The 17798-nt window shown below is 49.6% G+C and overlaps 1 protein-coding gene across 1 annotated transcript in view; it reads left to right on the plus strand.

Moving 5' to 3' along the window:
• Positions 1-17798, plus strand: part of ccdc33 (coiled-coil domain containing 33) — a 302969-nt gene that overhangs the window by 136263 nt on the left and 148908 nt on the right. Inside the window, exons 7-8 of the mRNA XM_038784192.1 lie at positions 1421-1512; positions 10160-10280. Of these exons, the coding sequence (XP_038640120.1) occupies positions 1421-1512; positions 10160-10280 (213 nt within the window). The remainder of the gene's footprint in view (positions 1-1420; positions 1513-10159; positions 10281-17798) is intronic.

A 17798-nucleotide genomic window follows, 5' to 3' on the forward strand; every position in this document is an offset into this window, starting at 1 on the left:
GCACAGCGCCATTTAAAGGACACGTGAGAATCAAGGTAGCCTCTGAACTCTGCAGAGGAGGTTCAATTCCCATCTGCCCAGAACCGCTCCCATTTCAAACGTCCCTCTACTTAAAATTGGGGCCCCTCTCCAAATGGAGAAAATCAAATTTGCCATCCGAGGGTCAGACGACGGCTTCCACAGAACGTGGGAGCCATTCATGCAATTGTTCCGGGACCTGTTTGTGGCCAACGAAGAATAGCCGGGTGGCCAAGAATCAGGGGAAAATGGACGGGAATCGGGGGAAGGTAGCTGGGGAGGGGAGGGGGGGGGGGGGGGGGGGGGGGCTACGGGTTCGTTATGGGGATTTGTTCTCATGGTTTTATGCTTATTTCTTTTTCTTGTTAATTTATTGTTTTTATATTGGAGGGGAGGGGTTACTGTTTTTCTCTGTTGTGATAAAATCTGTTGTTGAAAACTTGAATAAAAATTATTCCCCCAAAAAAAAGGAAGGACAAAGCGGCAAGCGACAGTCTGATGGCAAGCTAAGGCCCAAAACCAAATTGTAAATAAATGCCTATAAACATGTGCCTCGGCCATATTGGGGAATGTAAAATATGTAAGCCAGTTAAAGGGGGTGGCCACAGTTGTTATTTTGAAGATGCTTGCCTGTAAATATACATGTTAATTTTTGCGTGTCTTTTTCTAATAATTTGGAATTCGTTGGATATAAAATATGAAAACTCAATAAAAAACATTTCCAAAAAAAAAAAAAATTGGGGCCCATATGCGAGGGCTTCATAAAGGCCGTAGATTGATGGAGTTGTCATAGTGATTACCTCTAAGGGAAGGTCGTCAGTTCATCCCGCCATACCTTGAGGTTCTGCGTTTTCCTCTTCAGTTGCCCCGAAGACCCTCCCCGTTTCAACTTCAATGAGCAGTGTGACCAGGGAAAAGGCTACAGGAGGTGGCTTGCCATTGCCTTCCTCTTGTGTACTCAAAGGGAGCACCAATCCTCTTCCAAAAGGCTCCTCCTCCACCTGTAGGCAGCCGTTATCCCTCGAAATTCTCAATCCTCAGCCATCACCACTCAAAGTTGACGGGTTCCATCATTGGCCATGGTTCGTAACCCTGAGCTTGCGAATCTTACCCTGCATGGGCCTGGCGAGTTTCACAAAGAGGACGGGATGGCCACCCCACCCCCTGCTCCCCCCCCCCCCCCCCCCACCTCGCCCTCCCACTCCCCCCGAGGTCTTCCTGGAGATTGACGAAGTAGATGGCCTGAGAGGCAATTGGAAATCTAACACAGAATGCCAAAAACACGCAATCAACTTTTCGTGATGAACCCACGGGGCTACGGAGTCCAGACGAGGTTTCAGGATCGAAGGGGATATTGCATTAGCCGTGTAACTGTTACCAATTGGTTTCACATCGCTTTCAGGTTCTGCTTCGCGCTATGGAGAAACCATTGAAGGACCCCGTGGGCCCCCTCCTTGCGGTGGCCAGGATAGTGCCTGACCATGAATCCTACAAGTAAGTGTTTACATTGCGATAATCTCGATTCACTTGGTGAAATCTGACCACAGCATTCACAAATGAAATGAAATGAAAATAGATTCTTGTCACGAGTAGGCTTCAAATGAAGTTACTGTGAAAAGCCCCTAGTCGCCACATTCCGGCGCCTGTCCGGGGAGGCTGGTGCGGGAATTGAACCGTGCTGCTGGCCTCCCTTGGTCTGCTTTAAAAGCCAGCAATTTAGCCCAGTGTGCCCCAAGTTGTTGGATGAAGACTCTGAAAAGTGTTGTAGTGCTCATTTGATTGTAATAGGCTCAAAATTGGGAGTGTGGGGTGTTTTGCATCAGATTACATAGGGCGTAGAGCACAGACAAAGTACATTCTGCCCATCCAGCGCGTACTAGTGCTCCACTCCAGCCTCTTCCCATATTTCTGATATGAGTCTGGCATCGTAACCTTCTATTCCCTTCTCCCTCATTTGTTTCTCTAATTTCCTCTTGCACGTTGGTACCATTTGCTTCAGCCACTCAGTGTGGTAGCGAGTTCTACATTCTTTCTGGGTGGAAAGGTTTATTCTGAATTCCCCATTCGATTGCTTTCTGATTATCTTATGTTGATGGTCTTTAGTTACGGTCTTCCTCCACAAGTGGAAACATTCTCTCTGTCTCCTCTCTATCAAAACCGTTCACAATTCTAGACACCTCTATTCGGTCCCCGTTACAGCCCCCCAGCCTGTCAACCCTTTCCTGATACGTTTACCCACACATTTCTGGTATCATCCTTGTAAGTCTTCTCTGCACCCTCTCCACTGCCTCTATCTCCTATTTAGAATATGGGGCAGATTCTTCTTGCTCCCCCACCCCCCCATAGTGCGTTTGGCGGTGGGGTGGCAATCGTGCGGGAGGGTGACAAGTGGGGTCGCTGCCACTTTCCCGCCTCTGCCCTGATTAAGTACATAGCGGGACGGCCCTCCCGCCCTGCCGCTAATTTAGGTTCGTAAGTGGACAATTAATGCCCACTTAAGCACATCGCATTGCAGTTGGCAGCACGGTAGCATTGTGGATAGCACAATTGCTTTACAGCTCCAGGGTCCCAGGTTCGATTCCCGGCTTGGGTCACTGTCTGTGCGGAGTCTGCACATCCTCCCCGTGTGTGCGTGGGTTTCCTCCGGGTGCTCCGGTTTCCTCCCACAGTCCAAAGATGTGCAGGTTAGGTGGATTGGCCATGATAAATTGCCCTTAGTGTCCAAAATTGCCCTTAGTGTTGGGTGGGGTTACTGGGTTATGGGGATAGGGTGGGGGTGTTGACCTTGGGTAGGGTGCTCTTTCCAAGAGTCGGTGCAGACTCGATGGACCGAATGGCCTCCTTCTGCGCTGTAAATTCTATGATAACCTATCAGCAGATGGGAGAAATCGCTAAACAAACCCTGACATGTTTGCTTGCGGGCTCTCCAAGATGGGGAGAGTGCGGAGGTAGGGGGGGAGTGGTCGTCGAATCATCGGATTTACAGTGCAGAAAGAGGCCATTCGGCCCATCGGGTCTGCACCGGCCCTTGGAAAGAGCACCCCACTTAAGCTTAAGCCCCGCCTCCATCCTCTCCCCGTAACACTGTAACCCCACCTAACCCTTTGGACACTAAGGGGAAATTAATCGTGGCCAATCCACCTACCCTGCACATCTTTGGACTGTGGGAGGAAACTCAGGCAGACACGGGGAGAAATGGCAAACTCCGCACAGACAGTCACCCCAGGCCGGAATTAAACCTGGGACCTTGGCGCTGTGAGGCAGCCGTGCTAACCACTGTGCTGCCCGTGCCATCCTCTGTGAGAAGGCACTCACTGCCTGATCGACGGTCGGGGCTTTGGGAAGACGTGGGGGGGGGGGGGGGGGGGGCTGCTGAAGGCTGCTCAAGCTGCCTCCACCCACTTCCTCCTCAAAATTCCCCACCTCTTCCCACCATCACTCACTTGGGTCCCTCTTCGATCTGAGACCTGGGGTAGGTGCGTACAGTAAGAGCTGCCAGCTTCTGGCTGGCCAGCAAAACCCAACGGACGGGACCTTCCACCCCCGGGATACTTGACCCTGGGGGAAGACCCACTGTTGACCAGAACCATGTGTGGTCAGACCAAGATTCGATACTACTTTAACAAAACTTCATGACTTTTCAATTCTACCCCACTGGATATTAAATCCTTGGGTTTGTGTTATTCCCTGACTTTGCAACCTTGTCGTGCAACCTTTAGTGATTGATACATGTGTGCTCTGAGATTCTTTTGCCCCTCTTCCCCATCGAGACTCTCACCTTTGCCCGCCACTTACCCATCAGCACTTACAGCTGGAGGCCAGTGCCACCTTTGAGTTCTCAAAATCGTTCTGTCTGCAGTTTTAACTGACTGGCAGTGGTTGTCATGGAGTCTGAGCACATTATAGTCACATGGACGCGAATATTTCCAATCATTGCCATGGAGATGGTGACACAGTAATCGGAACATGACTTTGACGGTTGCTACCAGTTGGTTAAAGGATTCACTTAAATAATTTACCAGCATCAATTAGCCTATCTCTATCTCTCTATATCTATCTCTCTCTCTGTTTTCCTCCCTCTGCCTCTCCCTCTGTTTCTCTCTGAATCGCCCTCTATATCTCTCTCTCTCCGTCTGTCTCTCCTTCCATTCCTCTTTCTCTCTCTGTCCGTCTCCCTCTGTTTCTCTCTCTCTCTGTCTGAATCGCCCTCTGTATCTCTCTCTCTCCGTCTGTCTCTCCTTCCATTCCTCTTTCTCTCTCTGTCCGTCTCCCTCTGTTTCTCCCTCGCTCTGTTTCTCTCTCCGTCTGTCTCTCCTTCCATTCCTCTTTCTCTCTCTGTCTGAATCTCCCTCTGTTTCTCTTTCTCTCTCTGTCCGTCTCCCTCTGTTTCTCTCTCTCTCTGTCTGAATCGCCCTCTGTTTCTCTCTCTCTCTGTCTGGATCTCCCTCTGTTTCTCTCTCTCGCTGTCTGAATCGCCCTCTGTTTCTCTCTCTCTCTCTGTCTGAATCTCCCTCTGTTTCTCTCTCTCTGTCTGAATCTCCCTCTGTTTCTCTCTCTCTCTGTCTGAATCTCCCTCTGTTTCTCTCTCTGTCTGAATCTCCCTCTGTTTCTCTCTCTCTCTGTCTGAATCTCCCTCTGTTTCTCTCTCTCTCTCTGTCTGAATCTCCCTCTGTTTCTCTCTCTCTCTCTGTCTGAATCTCCCTCTGTTTCTCTCTCTCTCTGTCTGAATCTCCCTCTGTTTCTCTCTCTCTCTCTCTGTCTGAATCTCCCTCTGTTTCTCTCTCTGTCTGAATCTCCCTCTGTTTCTCTCTCTCTCTGTCTGAATCTCCCTCTGTTTCTCTCTCTCTCTGTCTGAATCGCCCTCTGTTTCTCTCTCTGTCTGTCTGAATCTCCCTCTGTTTCTCTCTCTCTGTCTGAATCTCCCTCTGTTTCTCTCTCTCTCTGTCTGAATCTCCCTCTGTTTCTCTCTCTCTCTGTCTGAATCTCCCTCTGTTCCTCTCTCTGTCTGAATCTCCCTCTGTTTCTCTCTCTCTCTGTCTGAATCTCCCTCTGTTTCTCTCTCTCTCTCTGTCTGAATCTCCCTCTGTTTCTCTCTCTCTCTCTCTCTGAATCTCCCTCTGTTTCTCTCTCTCTCTGTCTGAATCTCCCTCTGTTTCTCTCTCTGTCTGAATCTCCCTCTGTTTCTCTCTCTGTCTGAATCTCCCTCTGTTTCTCTCTCTCTCTGTCTGAATCTCCCTCTGTTTCTCTCTCTCTCTGTCTGAATCTCCCTCTGTTTCTCTCTCTCTGTCTGAATCTCCCTCTGTTTCTCTCTCTCTCTCTGTCTGAATCTCCCTCTGTTTCTCTCTCCCTGTCTGAATCTCCCTCTGTTTCTCTCTCTCTCTGTCTGAATCGCCCTCTGTTTCTCTCTCTGTCTGAATCTCCCTCTGTTTCTCTCTCTGTCTGAATCTCCCTCTGTTTCTCTCTCTCTCTGTCTGAATCTCCCTCTGTTTCTCTCTGTCTGAATCTCCCTCTGTTTCTCTCTCTCTCTGTCTGAATCTCCCTCTGTTTCTCTCTCTCTGTCTGAATCTCCCTCTGTTTCTCTCTCTCTCTGTCTGAATCTCCCTCTGTTTCTCTCTCTCTCTGTCTGAATCTCCCTCTGTTTCTCTCTCTCTGTCTGAATCTCCCTCTGTTTCTCTCTCTCTGTCTGAATCTCCCTCTGTTTCTCTCTCTGTCTGAATCTCCCTCTGTTTCTCTCTCTCTCTGTCTGAATCTCCCTCTGTTTCTCTCTCTGTCTGAATCTCCCTCTGTTTCTCTCTCTCTCTGTCTGAATCTCCCTCTGTTTCTCTCTCTCTCTGTCTGAATCTCCCTCTGTTTCTCTCTCTCTGTCTGAATCTCCCTCTGTTTCTCTCTCTCTCTCTGTCTGAATCTCCCTCTGTTTCTCTCTCCCTGTCTGAATCTCCCTCTGTTTCTCTCTCTCTCTGTCTGAATCGCCCTCTGTTTCTCTCTCTCTCTGTCTGAATCTCCCTCTGTTTCTCTCTCTCTGTCTGAATCTCCCTCTGTTTCTCTCTCTCTGTCTGAATCTCCCTCTGTTTCTCTCTCTCTCTGTCTGAATCTCCCTCTGTTTCTCTCTCTCTCTCTGTCTGAATCTCCCTCTGTTTCTCTCTCTCTCTCTGTCTGAATCTCCCTCTGTTTCTCTCTCTCTGTCTGAATCTCCCTCTGTTTCTCTCTCTCTCTCTCTCTGAATCTCCCTCTGTTTCTCTCTCTCTCTGTCTGAATCTCCCTCTGTTTCTCTCTCTGTCTGAATCTCCCTCTGTTTCTCTCTCTGTCTGAATCTCCCTCTGTTTCTCTCTCTCTCTGTCTGAATCTCCCTCTGTTTCTCTCTCTCTCTGTCTGAATCTCCCTCTGTTTCTCTCTCTCTGTCTGAATCTCCCTCTGTTTCTCTCTCTCTCTCTGTCTGAATCTCCCTCTGTTTCTCTCTCCCTGTCTGAATCTCCCTCTGTTTCTCTCTCTCTCTGTCTGAATCGCCCTCTGTTTCTCTCTCTCTCTGTCTGAATCTCCCTCTGTTTCTCTCTCTCTCTCTGTCTGAATCTCCCTCTGTTTCTCTCTCGCTGTCTGAATCTCCCTCTGTTTCTCTCTCTCTCTGTCTGAATCGCCCTCTGTTTCTCTCTCTCTCTGTCTGAATCTCCCTCTGTTTCTCTCTCTCTCTCTGTCTGAATCTCCCTCTGTTTCTCTCTCTCTATCTGAATCTCCCTCTGTTTCTCTCTCTCTCTGTCTGAATCTCCCTCTGTTTCTCTCTCTCTGTCTGAATCTCCCTCTGTTTCTCTCTCTCTCTGTCTGAATCTCCCTCTGTTTTCTCTCTCTCTCTCTGTCTGAATCTCCCTCTGTTTCTCTCTCTCTCTGTCTGAATCTCCCTCTGTTTCTCTCTCTCTCTCTGTCTGAATCTCCCTCTGTTTCTCTCTCTCTCTGTCTGAATCTCCCCTCTGTTTCTCTCTCTCTCTCTCTGTCTGAATCTCCCTCTGTTTCTCTCTCTGTCTGAATCTCCCTCTGTTTCTCTCTCTCTCTCTGTCTGAATCTCCCTCTGTTTCTCTCTCTCTCTGTCTGAATCACCCTCTGTTTCTCTCTCTCTCTGTCTGAATCTCCCTCTGTTTCTCTCTCTCTCTGTCTAAATCTCCCTCTGTTTCTCTCTCTGTCTGTCTAAATCTCCCTCTGTTTCTCTCTCTCTCTGTCTGAATCTCCCTCTGTTTCTCTCTCTCTCTGTCTGAATCTCCCTCTGTTCCTCTCTCTGTCTGAATCTCCCTCTGTTTCTCTCTCTCTCTCTGTCTGAATCTCCCTCTGTTTCTCTCTCTGTCTGTCTGAATCTCCCTCTGTTTCTCTCTCTCTCTGTCTGAATCTCCCTCTGTTTCTCTCTCTCTCTGTCTGAATCTCCCTCTCTCTCTCTCTCTGTCTGAATCTCCCTCTGTTTCTCTCTCTCTGTCTGAATCTCCCTCTGTTTCTCTCTCTCTCTCTCTGTCTGAATCTCCCTCTGTTTCTCTATCTCTCTCTGTCTGAATCTCCCTCTGTTTCTCTCTCTCTGTCTGAATCTCCCTCTGTTTCTCTCTCTCTCTGTCTGAATCTCCCTCTGTTTCTCTCTCTCTGTCTGAATCTCCCTCTGTTTCTCTCTCTCTCTGTCTGAATCTCCCTCTGTTTCTCTCTCTCTCTCTGTCTGAATCTCCCTCTGTTTCTCTCTCTCTCTCTGTCTGAATCTCCCTCTGTTTCTCTCTCTCTCTGTCTGAATCTCCCTCTGTTTCTCTCTCTCTCTCTGTCTGAATCTCCCTCTGTTTCTCTCTCTGTCTGAATCTCCCTCTGTTTCTCTCTCTCTCTGTCTGAATCTCCCTCTGTTCCTCTCTCTGTCTGAATCTCCCTCTGTTTCTCTCTCTCTCTGTCTGAATCTCCCTCTGTTTCTCTCTCTCTCTCTGTCTGAATCTCCCTCTGTTTCTCTCTCTCTGTCTGAATCGCCCTCTGTTTCTCTCTCTCTCTGTCTGAATCTCCCTCTGTTTCTCTCTCGCTGTCTGAATCACCCTCTGTTTCTCTCTCTCTCTCTGTCTGAATCTCCCTCTGTTTCTCTCTCTCTGTCTGAATCTCCCTCTGTTTCTCTCTCTCTCTGTCTGAATCGCCCTCTGTTTCTCTCTCTCTCTCTGTCTGAATCTCCCTCTGTTTCTCTCTCTCTCTCTCTGTCTGAATCTCCCTCTGTTTCTCTCTCTCTGTCTGAATCTCCCTCTGTTTCTCTCTCTCTGTCTGAATCTCCCTCTGTTTCTCTCTCTCTCTGTCTGAATCGCCCTCTGTTTCTCTCTCTCACTGTCTGAATCTCCCTCTGTTTCTCTCTCTCTCTCTGTCTGAATCTCCCTCTGTTTCTCTCTCTCTCTCTCTGTCTGAATCTCCCTCTGTTTCTCTCTCTCTCCGTCTGAATCTCCCTCTGTTTCTCTCTCTCTATCTGAATCTCTCTCTGTTTCTCTCTCTCTCTGTCTGAATCTCCCTCTGTTTCTCTCTCTCTCTGTCTGAATCTCCCTCTGTTTCTCTCTCTCTCTGTCTGAATCTCCCTCTGTTTCTCTCTCTGTCTGAATCTCCCTCTGTTTCTCTCTCTCTGTCTGAATCTCCTTCTGTTTCTCTCTCTCTGTCTGAATCTCCCTCTGTTTCTCTCTCTCTCTGTCTGAATCTCCCTCTGTTTCTCTCTCTCGCTGTCTGAATCTCCCTCTGTTTCTCTCTCTCTCTCTGTCTGAATCTCCCTCTGTTTCTCTCTCTCTCTGTCTGAATCTCCCTCTGTTTCTCTCTCTCTCTCTGTCTGAATCTCCCTCTGTTTCTCTCTGTCTGTCTGAATCTCCCTCTGTTTCTCTCTGTCTGTCTGAATCTCCCTCTGTTTCTCTCTCTCTGTCTGAATCTCCCTCTGTTTCTCTCTCTCACTGTCTGAATCTCCCTCTGTTTCTCTCTCTCTCTCTGTCTGAATCACCCTCTGTTTCTCTCTCTCTCTGTCTGAATCTCCCTCTGTTTCTCTCTCTCTCTGTCTGAATCTCCCTCTGTTTCTCTCTCTGTCTGTCTAAATCTCCCTCTGTTTCTCTCTCTCTCTGTCTGAATCTCCCTCTGTTTCTCTCTCTCTCTGTCTGAATCTCCCTCTGTTTCTCTCTCTCTCTGTCTGAATCTCCCTCTGTTTCTCTCTCTCTCTCTCTCTGTCTGAATCTCCCTCTGTTTCTCTCTCTCTGTCTGAATCTCCCTCTGTTTCTCTCTCTCTCTGTCTGAATCTCCCTCTGTTTCTCTCTCTCTGTCTGATTCTCCCTCTGTTTCTCTCTCTCTCTCTCTGTCTGAATCTCCCTCTGTTTCTCTCTCTCTGTCTGAATCTCCCTCTGTTTCTCTCTCTCTCTGTCTGAATCTCCCTCTGTTTCTCTCTCTCTCTCTGTCTGAATCTCCCTCTGTTTCTCTCTCTCTCTGTCTGAATCTCCCTCTGTTTCTCTCTCTCTCTGTCTGAATCTCCCTCTGTTTCTCTCTCTCTCTGTCTGAATCTCCCTCTGTTTCTCTCTCTCTCTCGGTCTCTCTTTTTGTTCCTCTTTCCCCCTCTCTCTCTCTATCTTTAGGCCTTGATAATGGGGCTTAAATTGGGAATCCTGCTTGAGGTGAACACCAGGCAAGGATCCAGCATTATTTATTAATCAATCCCGAGTGCTTTGTTAGTCTTCACACCTTTGATGAGGGCCTTAGCCCTTCACCTCCGTTTTGCAATTAAAATCAATGGGCCCACCTTGCGAAGCACCGTTGTATTATTCATGATGTCTGCCTGTGGATTGATGCGCATTAATTCAGAAAACTAGTTGAGGGGCCGGGGGCCCCATCAAAGGGGAGTGGGCCGATGGAAACTGTGGAGTCGGTCAATAAGTAATGGAGGCACAGCTTGGCATTCACTGGCCCGAATTTAAACTCAGGTGCCAGGAGAGCCAAGCTCCTTCCGCACAAGGAGTGAATGAAAGTTGGAGGGGGGTGAGTTAATGAGGGTCAACGTCGGAGAGTAGTGAACTGGATGGCAAAGTGTGAGCCACAAAGGTGGACTCACCGAATGGATAACAATGGTGGGTTATTTAATTAAAATAAAATATGGTCGCTGTTACAGATATTAGTAGATGTATGTATTTTTCAACAGAGATGCAATATTGATGAAGACTCCCTGGTTGGCCGGCATTACTACCACCACAATAAAGTACCCGAGTCTGCACCGGTCCCTTTTTGATGTTCTTCATCACACAAGCCAAGGTCACCCACAGGTAGGACTGGAGCCCAGGTGCCGCAGTGGGCTTGGGACTGTTGAGATGTGAAGGGGCCTGTTGAGTCAGCGAGGCTTCAGTAACTTCCTCCTTTACTCGTCTTCTTTTCTTACCTTTCCAGGCTGCTCTCTAGCTGCCGGAGAATCCGAGGTTCCGCAGGGGGCACAACGGAAATGCTCCGCCAGTAGGGTGATCATTGTTCGGCACAACATCGAGGGCCGAAGGGCCTGTTCTGTGCTGTACGGTTCTATGTTCTATGTTCTATCTTGGTTTCACTTTGATTGCTGGCTTACCCTCTTTCATGCAAACAACTGGACCCAAGCCCCCAAATTCCCTCCCTGAACCTCTCCACCTTTCAACGTCCCTATCCCTGTCTTTACGACACTCCTTAAAACTTCTCACTTTGACCAGGCTTTTAGCCACCTGTCCCAGTATCTCCTTATGCTTGGCTTGGGGATCAGAATTTTGTCTTCTGGGGCAGTGCGGTGGCACAGTGGTTAGCATTGCTGCCCCACGGCGCTGAGGACCCGGGTTCGAATCCCGGCCCTGGGTCACTGTCCGTGTGGAGTTTGCACATTCTCCCCGTGTCTGCGTGAGTTTCACTCCTCCAACCCAAAGATGTGGCAGCAGGGTAGCATGGTGGTTAGCATAAATGCTTCACAGCTCCAGGGTCCCAGGTTCGATTCCTGGCTGGGTCACTGTCTGTGTGGAGTCTGCACGTCCTCCCCGTGTCTGCGTGGGTTTCCTCCGGGTGCTCCGGTTTCCTCCCACAGTCCAAAGATGTGCGGGTTAGGTGGATTGGCCATGCTAAATTGCCCGTAGTGTCCTAATTAAAGTAAGGTTAAGGGGGGGTTGTTGGGTTACGGGTATAGGGTGGATACGTGGATTTGAGTAGGGTGATCATGGCTCGGCACAACATTGAGGGCCGAAGGGCCTGTTCTGTGCTGTACTGTTCTATGTTCTATGTTCTATGTGCAGGGTAGGTGGATTGGCCCATGCTAAATTGCCCCTAAAATTGGAAAAAATAATTGGGTAATTTAATTTTATGAAAAAAAATAATTTTGTCTTCTAAAATTACATACTACAACTACAATTAGTGTTTTACTACATTAATGACCCTATAAATAATGCACATTGTTGTTGGCAAGTGATTCTCTGCAGAGATTGGCCAGCTCTTGAAATGTTGAAAGAGAAAAAGTAGTAATTTCTCAAGAGCGTTGGAATTATTTACACTCTCACCTAATCGAATCCTTGGGCTGCGCTGCGGTCAGCTGACTTGTGTCAACATATTGCAGTGGAATTGACGGAGCCAATCAGATTTGAGCTACTAGAGGGCGGCAAGTGGCACAGTGGTTAGCACTGCTGCCTACAGCATTGAGGACCCGTGTTCGAATCCTGGCCCTGGGTTACTGTCCGTGTGGAGTTTTTAAAAATAAATTTAGAGTACCCAATTCATTTTATCCAATTAAGTGGCAATTTAGCATGGCCAATCCACCTACCCTGCACATCTTTGGGTTGTGGGGGCAACATGGCAGCACAAGTGGATAGCACTGCGGCTTCACAGCGCCAGGGTCCCAGGTTCGGTTCCCGGCTGGGTCACTGTCTGTGTGGAGTCTGCACGTCCTCCCCCTGTGTGCGTGGGTTTCCTCCGGGTGCTCCGGCTTCCTCCACAGTCCAAAGACATGCAGGTTAGGTGGATTGGTCATGCTCAATTGCCCTTAGTGACCAAAATGGTTAGGAGGGGTTACTGGGTTACGGCGATAGGATGGAAGTGAGGGCTTAAGTGGGTCGGTGCAGACTTGATAGGCCGAATGGCCTCCTTCTGCACTGTATGATCTATGTCTAAGTCCGAACACGGGGAGAATGTGCAAACTCCACACGGACAGTGACCCAGAGCCGGGATCGAACCTGGGACCTTGGCGCCGTGAGACGCCCGCCTCCCACGCTCGCTGGTAATGGAGGCGGGACATCCGCGGGTTGTAGTCCGTGATTGTCTCCGGCCTCTGTGGGAATGTGCTCCTCCCCTGGGGTGACCATCCCTTCTTCACAGTGCCCAGGCAATCCAACACAGCCCACTGCAGATCCAGAATGAGCCCCCAGCTGAGGGCCTGGCCTCCATCCCCACCCACCCAGTGTGGTCACCGACTGCGTGTGGTCAAATCCACTGGACAGGAAGGTCTCAAATTTTAAATATTACCATTTGCAGAGTGTGTAATGACGCCCCACGGCTCACACAGCAGAGCCGGTGGTAAGTGTCCCTCACAAGATGGGAGATGGCTGACTGGTGAATCTGATTTTGGTGCTTTTGGTTGAGGGACAACGTTTGACCAGGCCGGTACGGTGGCACAGTGGTTGGCACTGCTGCTTCACAGCGTCAGGGTCCCGCGTTCAATTCCAGCCTCGGGTGACTGTGCGGAGTCTGCACTTCCTCCCCGTGTCTGCGTGGGTTTCCTCCGGGTGCTCTGGTTTCCTCCCACAGTCCAACGATGTGCAGGTGAGGTGGATTGGCCGCACTAAAATTCCACTTAGCATCCAAAGGATGCGTGGGTTAGGTTACGGGGTTAGGTGGGGGAGTGGACCTTGGTGGAACGTTCTTTCGGGGGGGGGGGGGGGTTTGGTGCAGACAGGATGGGCCAAATGGCCTCCATCTGCACTGTAGTGTTTCTATGATTCTTGTAGACTGGGCCCAACTGAGATAATCTGGGGCTGGTTTAGCTCATAGGGCTAAATCGCTGGCTTTTAAAGCAGACCAAGGCAGGCCAGCAGCTTGGTTCAATTCCCGTCCCAGCCTCCCCGAACAGGCACCGGAATGTGGCGACTAGGGGCTTTTCACAGTAACTTCATTTGAAGCCTACTCGTGACAATAAGCGATTTTCATTTCATTTTATTTCATCTGCGGGATTCTCCGTCAGCGGGATCCTCCGCTTCCCCAGCAGCGCACCCACGTTCGCCGGGTTTCCCGAGAGCGCGGGGGTGGCCACAATGGGAAATCCCATTGGCCGGCTGCAGGACCGCAGAATCCCGCCCCATAACTTGTGTTATAATGATTGGACCTGTCTAGATTGAAGTATTAGCACAGAGTAAACTGAGCCACCTCGGGCTCCCAGGTTTAAAGAAGCAGATTTCCATTCCTCTTGGGCCGTGGCACAGAAAGGCCGATAGCTGATTGACAACCACTTTCCACCATAAACCCGTTTCAGTTAAAAGGCGCACACAGTGATAATTAATGATGCAGGAGGTGAATTGCTGACACCACGCCGCTCTTTCTGGCAATGCACTCGTTCAGGAAACTGTGTTCCGTTACAGCAAGTTGACTGATTCGCCCCCACCCAGAAGGAGAGGAGGGTGGGGGGGGGGGGGTCGACAGCAGAGTCTCGCCACGAGAGCTCGGGCTGAGATCAGCCAACTCAGGCCCCCCTTCTTTCCTACTGCTGTATCTGCTTGACACAGCAGGGAGGTCCCTAAACTGTCGACCTTGTGTGACGGCCGGCGAGGATCATTAACCCTTCAACACGGGGACTCGATGGGCGTTTGCTTGTTCGGTGTGCGGGCGAGGGCGAAGGGGAAGGAAAACAGTATTCCAGCCACAGCCAAAACTGGTTGGGGTTCTGAATGGCAGCATTCCAGGGAGATGTAGTTCCCTGCTCACCCGTCACTTCCAGTTACTACAAGAGAGTTGAGCAGGCAGGAAACAGGAGGAAAAAGCCAAGGGACACACGGCAACAAATTATTCATTAAAAAAAACAACCTTTATGCTCAGAAATGGATCTTGGGTTTTACAGCCAGGGCGAGCCGGTATTTATGCTGTTTTGAAATACACACATTGCTCGAGAGAGGTCAATGGTAATTATTGTTCGGGCAAGATTGATTTTTGCCTGACTCGTGCTTTTTCAGCTGATTTGTCGAGTTGACTTGCGATTTGTTTTCCTGAAAGGATTTCATGAATATTCCGCTCACCGTCTCACATTTCTTAATGGGATTCCATTCCGGAAAAGCTGCAAAACAGGGGAGCTGATCCTGTTCAGTATGTCCGCGGTCGGGATTCTCCTGTCTCCCAGCCGCGTGATTCTCGGAGACGTGCCGTTGGCTGCAGGCGGGATTCCCTCTTCCCGCCGTGTCAATGGGATTGCCCATTGTGGCCACCCCGCGCCGCCGGGATACGCGGGGCTGAGCCGCCGGCGGGAAACGAGAATCCCAACGGCCGGAGAATTCCGGCCAACCTTTCTGGACTGTCGCTGCATCACTTCCCTGCGCGACCGTGAATCATCATTGCGTTCCTGCTGAAATCACATCTCGCGTAAAGAGGGCCACAGGATGTTTGGTGGCGGAGTTGGTAAAATGTCCTGTTGGTGCGGCAGAGAGAACATTTCTGTGGTTAGCGATGAGGCAGTCGTGTCTGCAACAACATAATCCACCGCACTGAGTTTACAACCATCCAGTCTCGTTGGGCATATCAAAAGTAATCTTTATTGTCACAAGTCGGCTCACATTAACACTGCAATGAAGTTCCTGTGAAAAGCCCCTCGTCGCCACATTCCGGCGCCTGTTCGGGTACACAGAGGGGGAATTCAGAATGTCCAATTCACCCAACAGCACATCTTTCAAGACTTGTGGGAGGAAAGCGGAGCACCCGGAGGAAACCCACGCAGACACGGGGAGAACGTGCAGACTCCGCACAGACAGTGACCCAAGCCGGGAATCGAACCTGGAACCCTGGCGCTGTGAAGCAACAGTGCTTCCATGCTGCCCTGAACAGGAGGAGGCCATTCAGCCCCTCAAGCTTGTTCCAACCGTGCAATAAGACCATGGCTTAACTCCACATAACCCCCGCTATGCCCCATATCCCTCAGTACCTTTTGGTTAAAAAAATATGTATCAATCTCAGTTTTAAAATTAATAATTGACCTCACACCAACATAGGGGCAGGAGGAGGTCATTCAGCCCCTGAGTTAGATCATGGCTGATCTGTATCCGAGCTCCGTCTGCCCACCATGCCTGGCACCAGAAGGAAAGACTCACCGTTTGGTGCTGAAACCCACAGAATCGAGACCCGTTTCCAGAGCTGGCCGAGGTCCCGGTGCGTGAGTGTGAAACGAAGAGAAACACCAGCGTTGCTTCAAAAGGAATTAATAAAGTGAGACTCTTGTAAAGTCATACAGCTCCCAGGTTGCGTTATAAAGGGTGATTGATGAGTTAGTGATGGTGGCTGTCGGTGGATAAGGGCTTTCCCCACAGAGTCTTTCACAGAGATTCTGATAAAGACCCGTTCACTAACAAAGTGACATTTATGGTTCTTTGGAGTGTAGATGCACAAATCTATCATCTGAATCAGTGCATTGAGTGAGTTAATCCTGCCCTGGGTGCAGTAAAAGGATAGCAGGCGAAGCCATAAAGAGACAATGCCGAATAATCCCCATCCTGAGGTCAATTAGAGGGTATTTTCTGCGGAGACTGTAGCTCCTCTCCTCCAAAAGAAAACCCGTCAAGGAATGAAGGGCTATCTACTTTAAAAGATGCGCCTGTACCATAATGTGACGGAATCACTTTGCAGGTGTAATGGAGTGAATTAACCTCCTTTAGCTCCTCTTCATCCGATCTTCCTTAACTGCACGTCATTCGAGCACTTTGCCGTGTAATGTGCGCTCTCACCTGAGACCAGTAATAACAGTATGATGGGCCGAATGGCCTGCCTGATAGATTTTCTGCAGTTTCTTGTTTCTAACAAACTGAAACATTGGCTGCACGTCCAGATAATTCAAGGTCTGGAATCCAGATGGATAGAGAGATGGATCATTATATTATTGGAGAGTGAAAATCGTAAAGATATGGGTGGGGGATCAGGCTATGGAGTTGGATGAGCAGCCATGGTCATAATAAATGGCGGAGCGGGCTTGAAGGGCCGAATGGCCTCCTCCTGCTCCTATTTTCCATGTTTCTATGTTAAACAGTGCAGGAGGCCATTCCACCCATCGAGTCTTCACCGACCCTCCGAAAGAGCACCCCACCAAGGCCCACACCCCTGCCCTATCCCCGTAGCCCCACCTAACCTTTGGGCACCAAGGGGCAATTTATCATGGCCAATCCACCTAACCTGCACATCTTTGGACTGTGGGAGGTGACCAGAGGACCCGGTGGACGCAAACACGGGGAGGATGTACAAATCCCACAAAGACAGTCGCCCGAGGTTGGAATCTAATCCGGATCCATGGCGCTGTGAGGAAACAGTGCTAACCACTGTGCCGGCCGGTGGCATGTAGCAAATTGTGACGATTTTGTTTTGATTTATTGTCACATGTACCGAAGTACAGTGAAAAGTATGTTTCTGCGGCCGAGGGAACGTACACAGTACGTACATAGTAGACACAAGAATAATCGGCAGAGAACATTGACAAATGGTACATCGGCAGACAGTGATTGCTTACAGTGCGGAACAAGGGGCCAAACAAAGCAAATACACGAGCAAATACAGCAAATAATCATTATTCATGACATAGCTTTAGGCAATGATTAAAATGAAAGTAAAGTGTAGAATAATGAAAGGATTGCACAATTCTGAATGCTTCCGGAATGTTCCGAGATGGGATTGGAATAGCAGTGGCTCATTTTCCCATCTGCTTTGTGCATTCTGAAGTTAGTTGTGGGCTGTAGTTAATGATACGCCACCCTACCTTGCGTCAAATCAAAATTGTTCATATCTGTTCCCTCTATGGAACGAAACGTTTATTTGACAATGGAGTCTACGTAGAGAAGCTCCACCCTACCGATGTCCTAATTCGGGATTCGCTTAAGGTTAACGTGCAGGTTCAGTCGGCACTGAGGAAGGCAAATGCTGATTCCTGAGATAGCGGGGCCGATGAACGAGGAGACATTGAGTTGGTTAGGATTGTATTCGCTGGAGTTCAGAAGAATGAGGGGGGATCTCCTGGAAACCCATAAAATTCCAGCCGGTCCGGACAGGGTAGATGCAGGGAGGATGTTCCCGATAGGCAGCTGTCTAGAACCAGTCTAAAGATATGGGTGGGGGATCAGGCTACGGAGTTGGATGAGCAGCCATGATCATAGTGAATGGCGGAGCAGGCTTGAAGGGCCGCCTCCTGCTCCGATTTTCTATGTTTCTATGTTAAATCCGTTGACAGTGGTGGGCCGGCACAAAGAACAATACAGCACAGGAACAGGCCCTTCAGCCCGCCAAGCCTGTACCGGCCATGATACCACCCTTGGCAAAAACCCTTAGGAACAAAGAACAATACAGCACAGGAAGATCCCAGTGCCAGCCAATGGTGGACCACCTCCGTTACGCCAAAAAGAGAGCGGGGGGGGGGGGGGGGGGGGGGGGGGCGGGGGGAGGGCGGGGGGGGGGGGGGGGGGCAAGAGAATGTAACATACCACCCAAAGTCTTTAAATATCTTTAAGGCAGAGCTCGATAGATTCTTGATGCGGGGAGGTGGGGTTGAGGTCACAGTCAGATTGCACCGTGATGTTGTTGAATGGCGGAGCAGGCTCGAGGGGCCGAGTGGC

The sequence above is a fragment of the Scyliorhinus canicula genome, chromosome 24, assembly GCF_902713615.1.
Source record: "Scyliorhinus canicula chromosome 24, sScyCan1.1, whole genome shotgun sequence".
Lineage (NCBI taxonomy): Eukaryota > Metazoa > Chordata > Chondrichthyes > Carcharhiniformes > Scyliorhinidae > Scyliorhinus > Scyliorhinus canicula.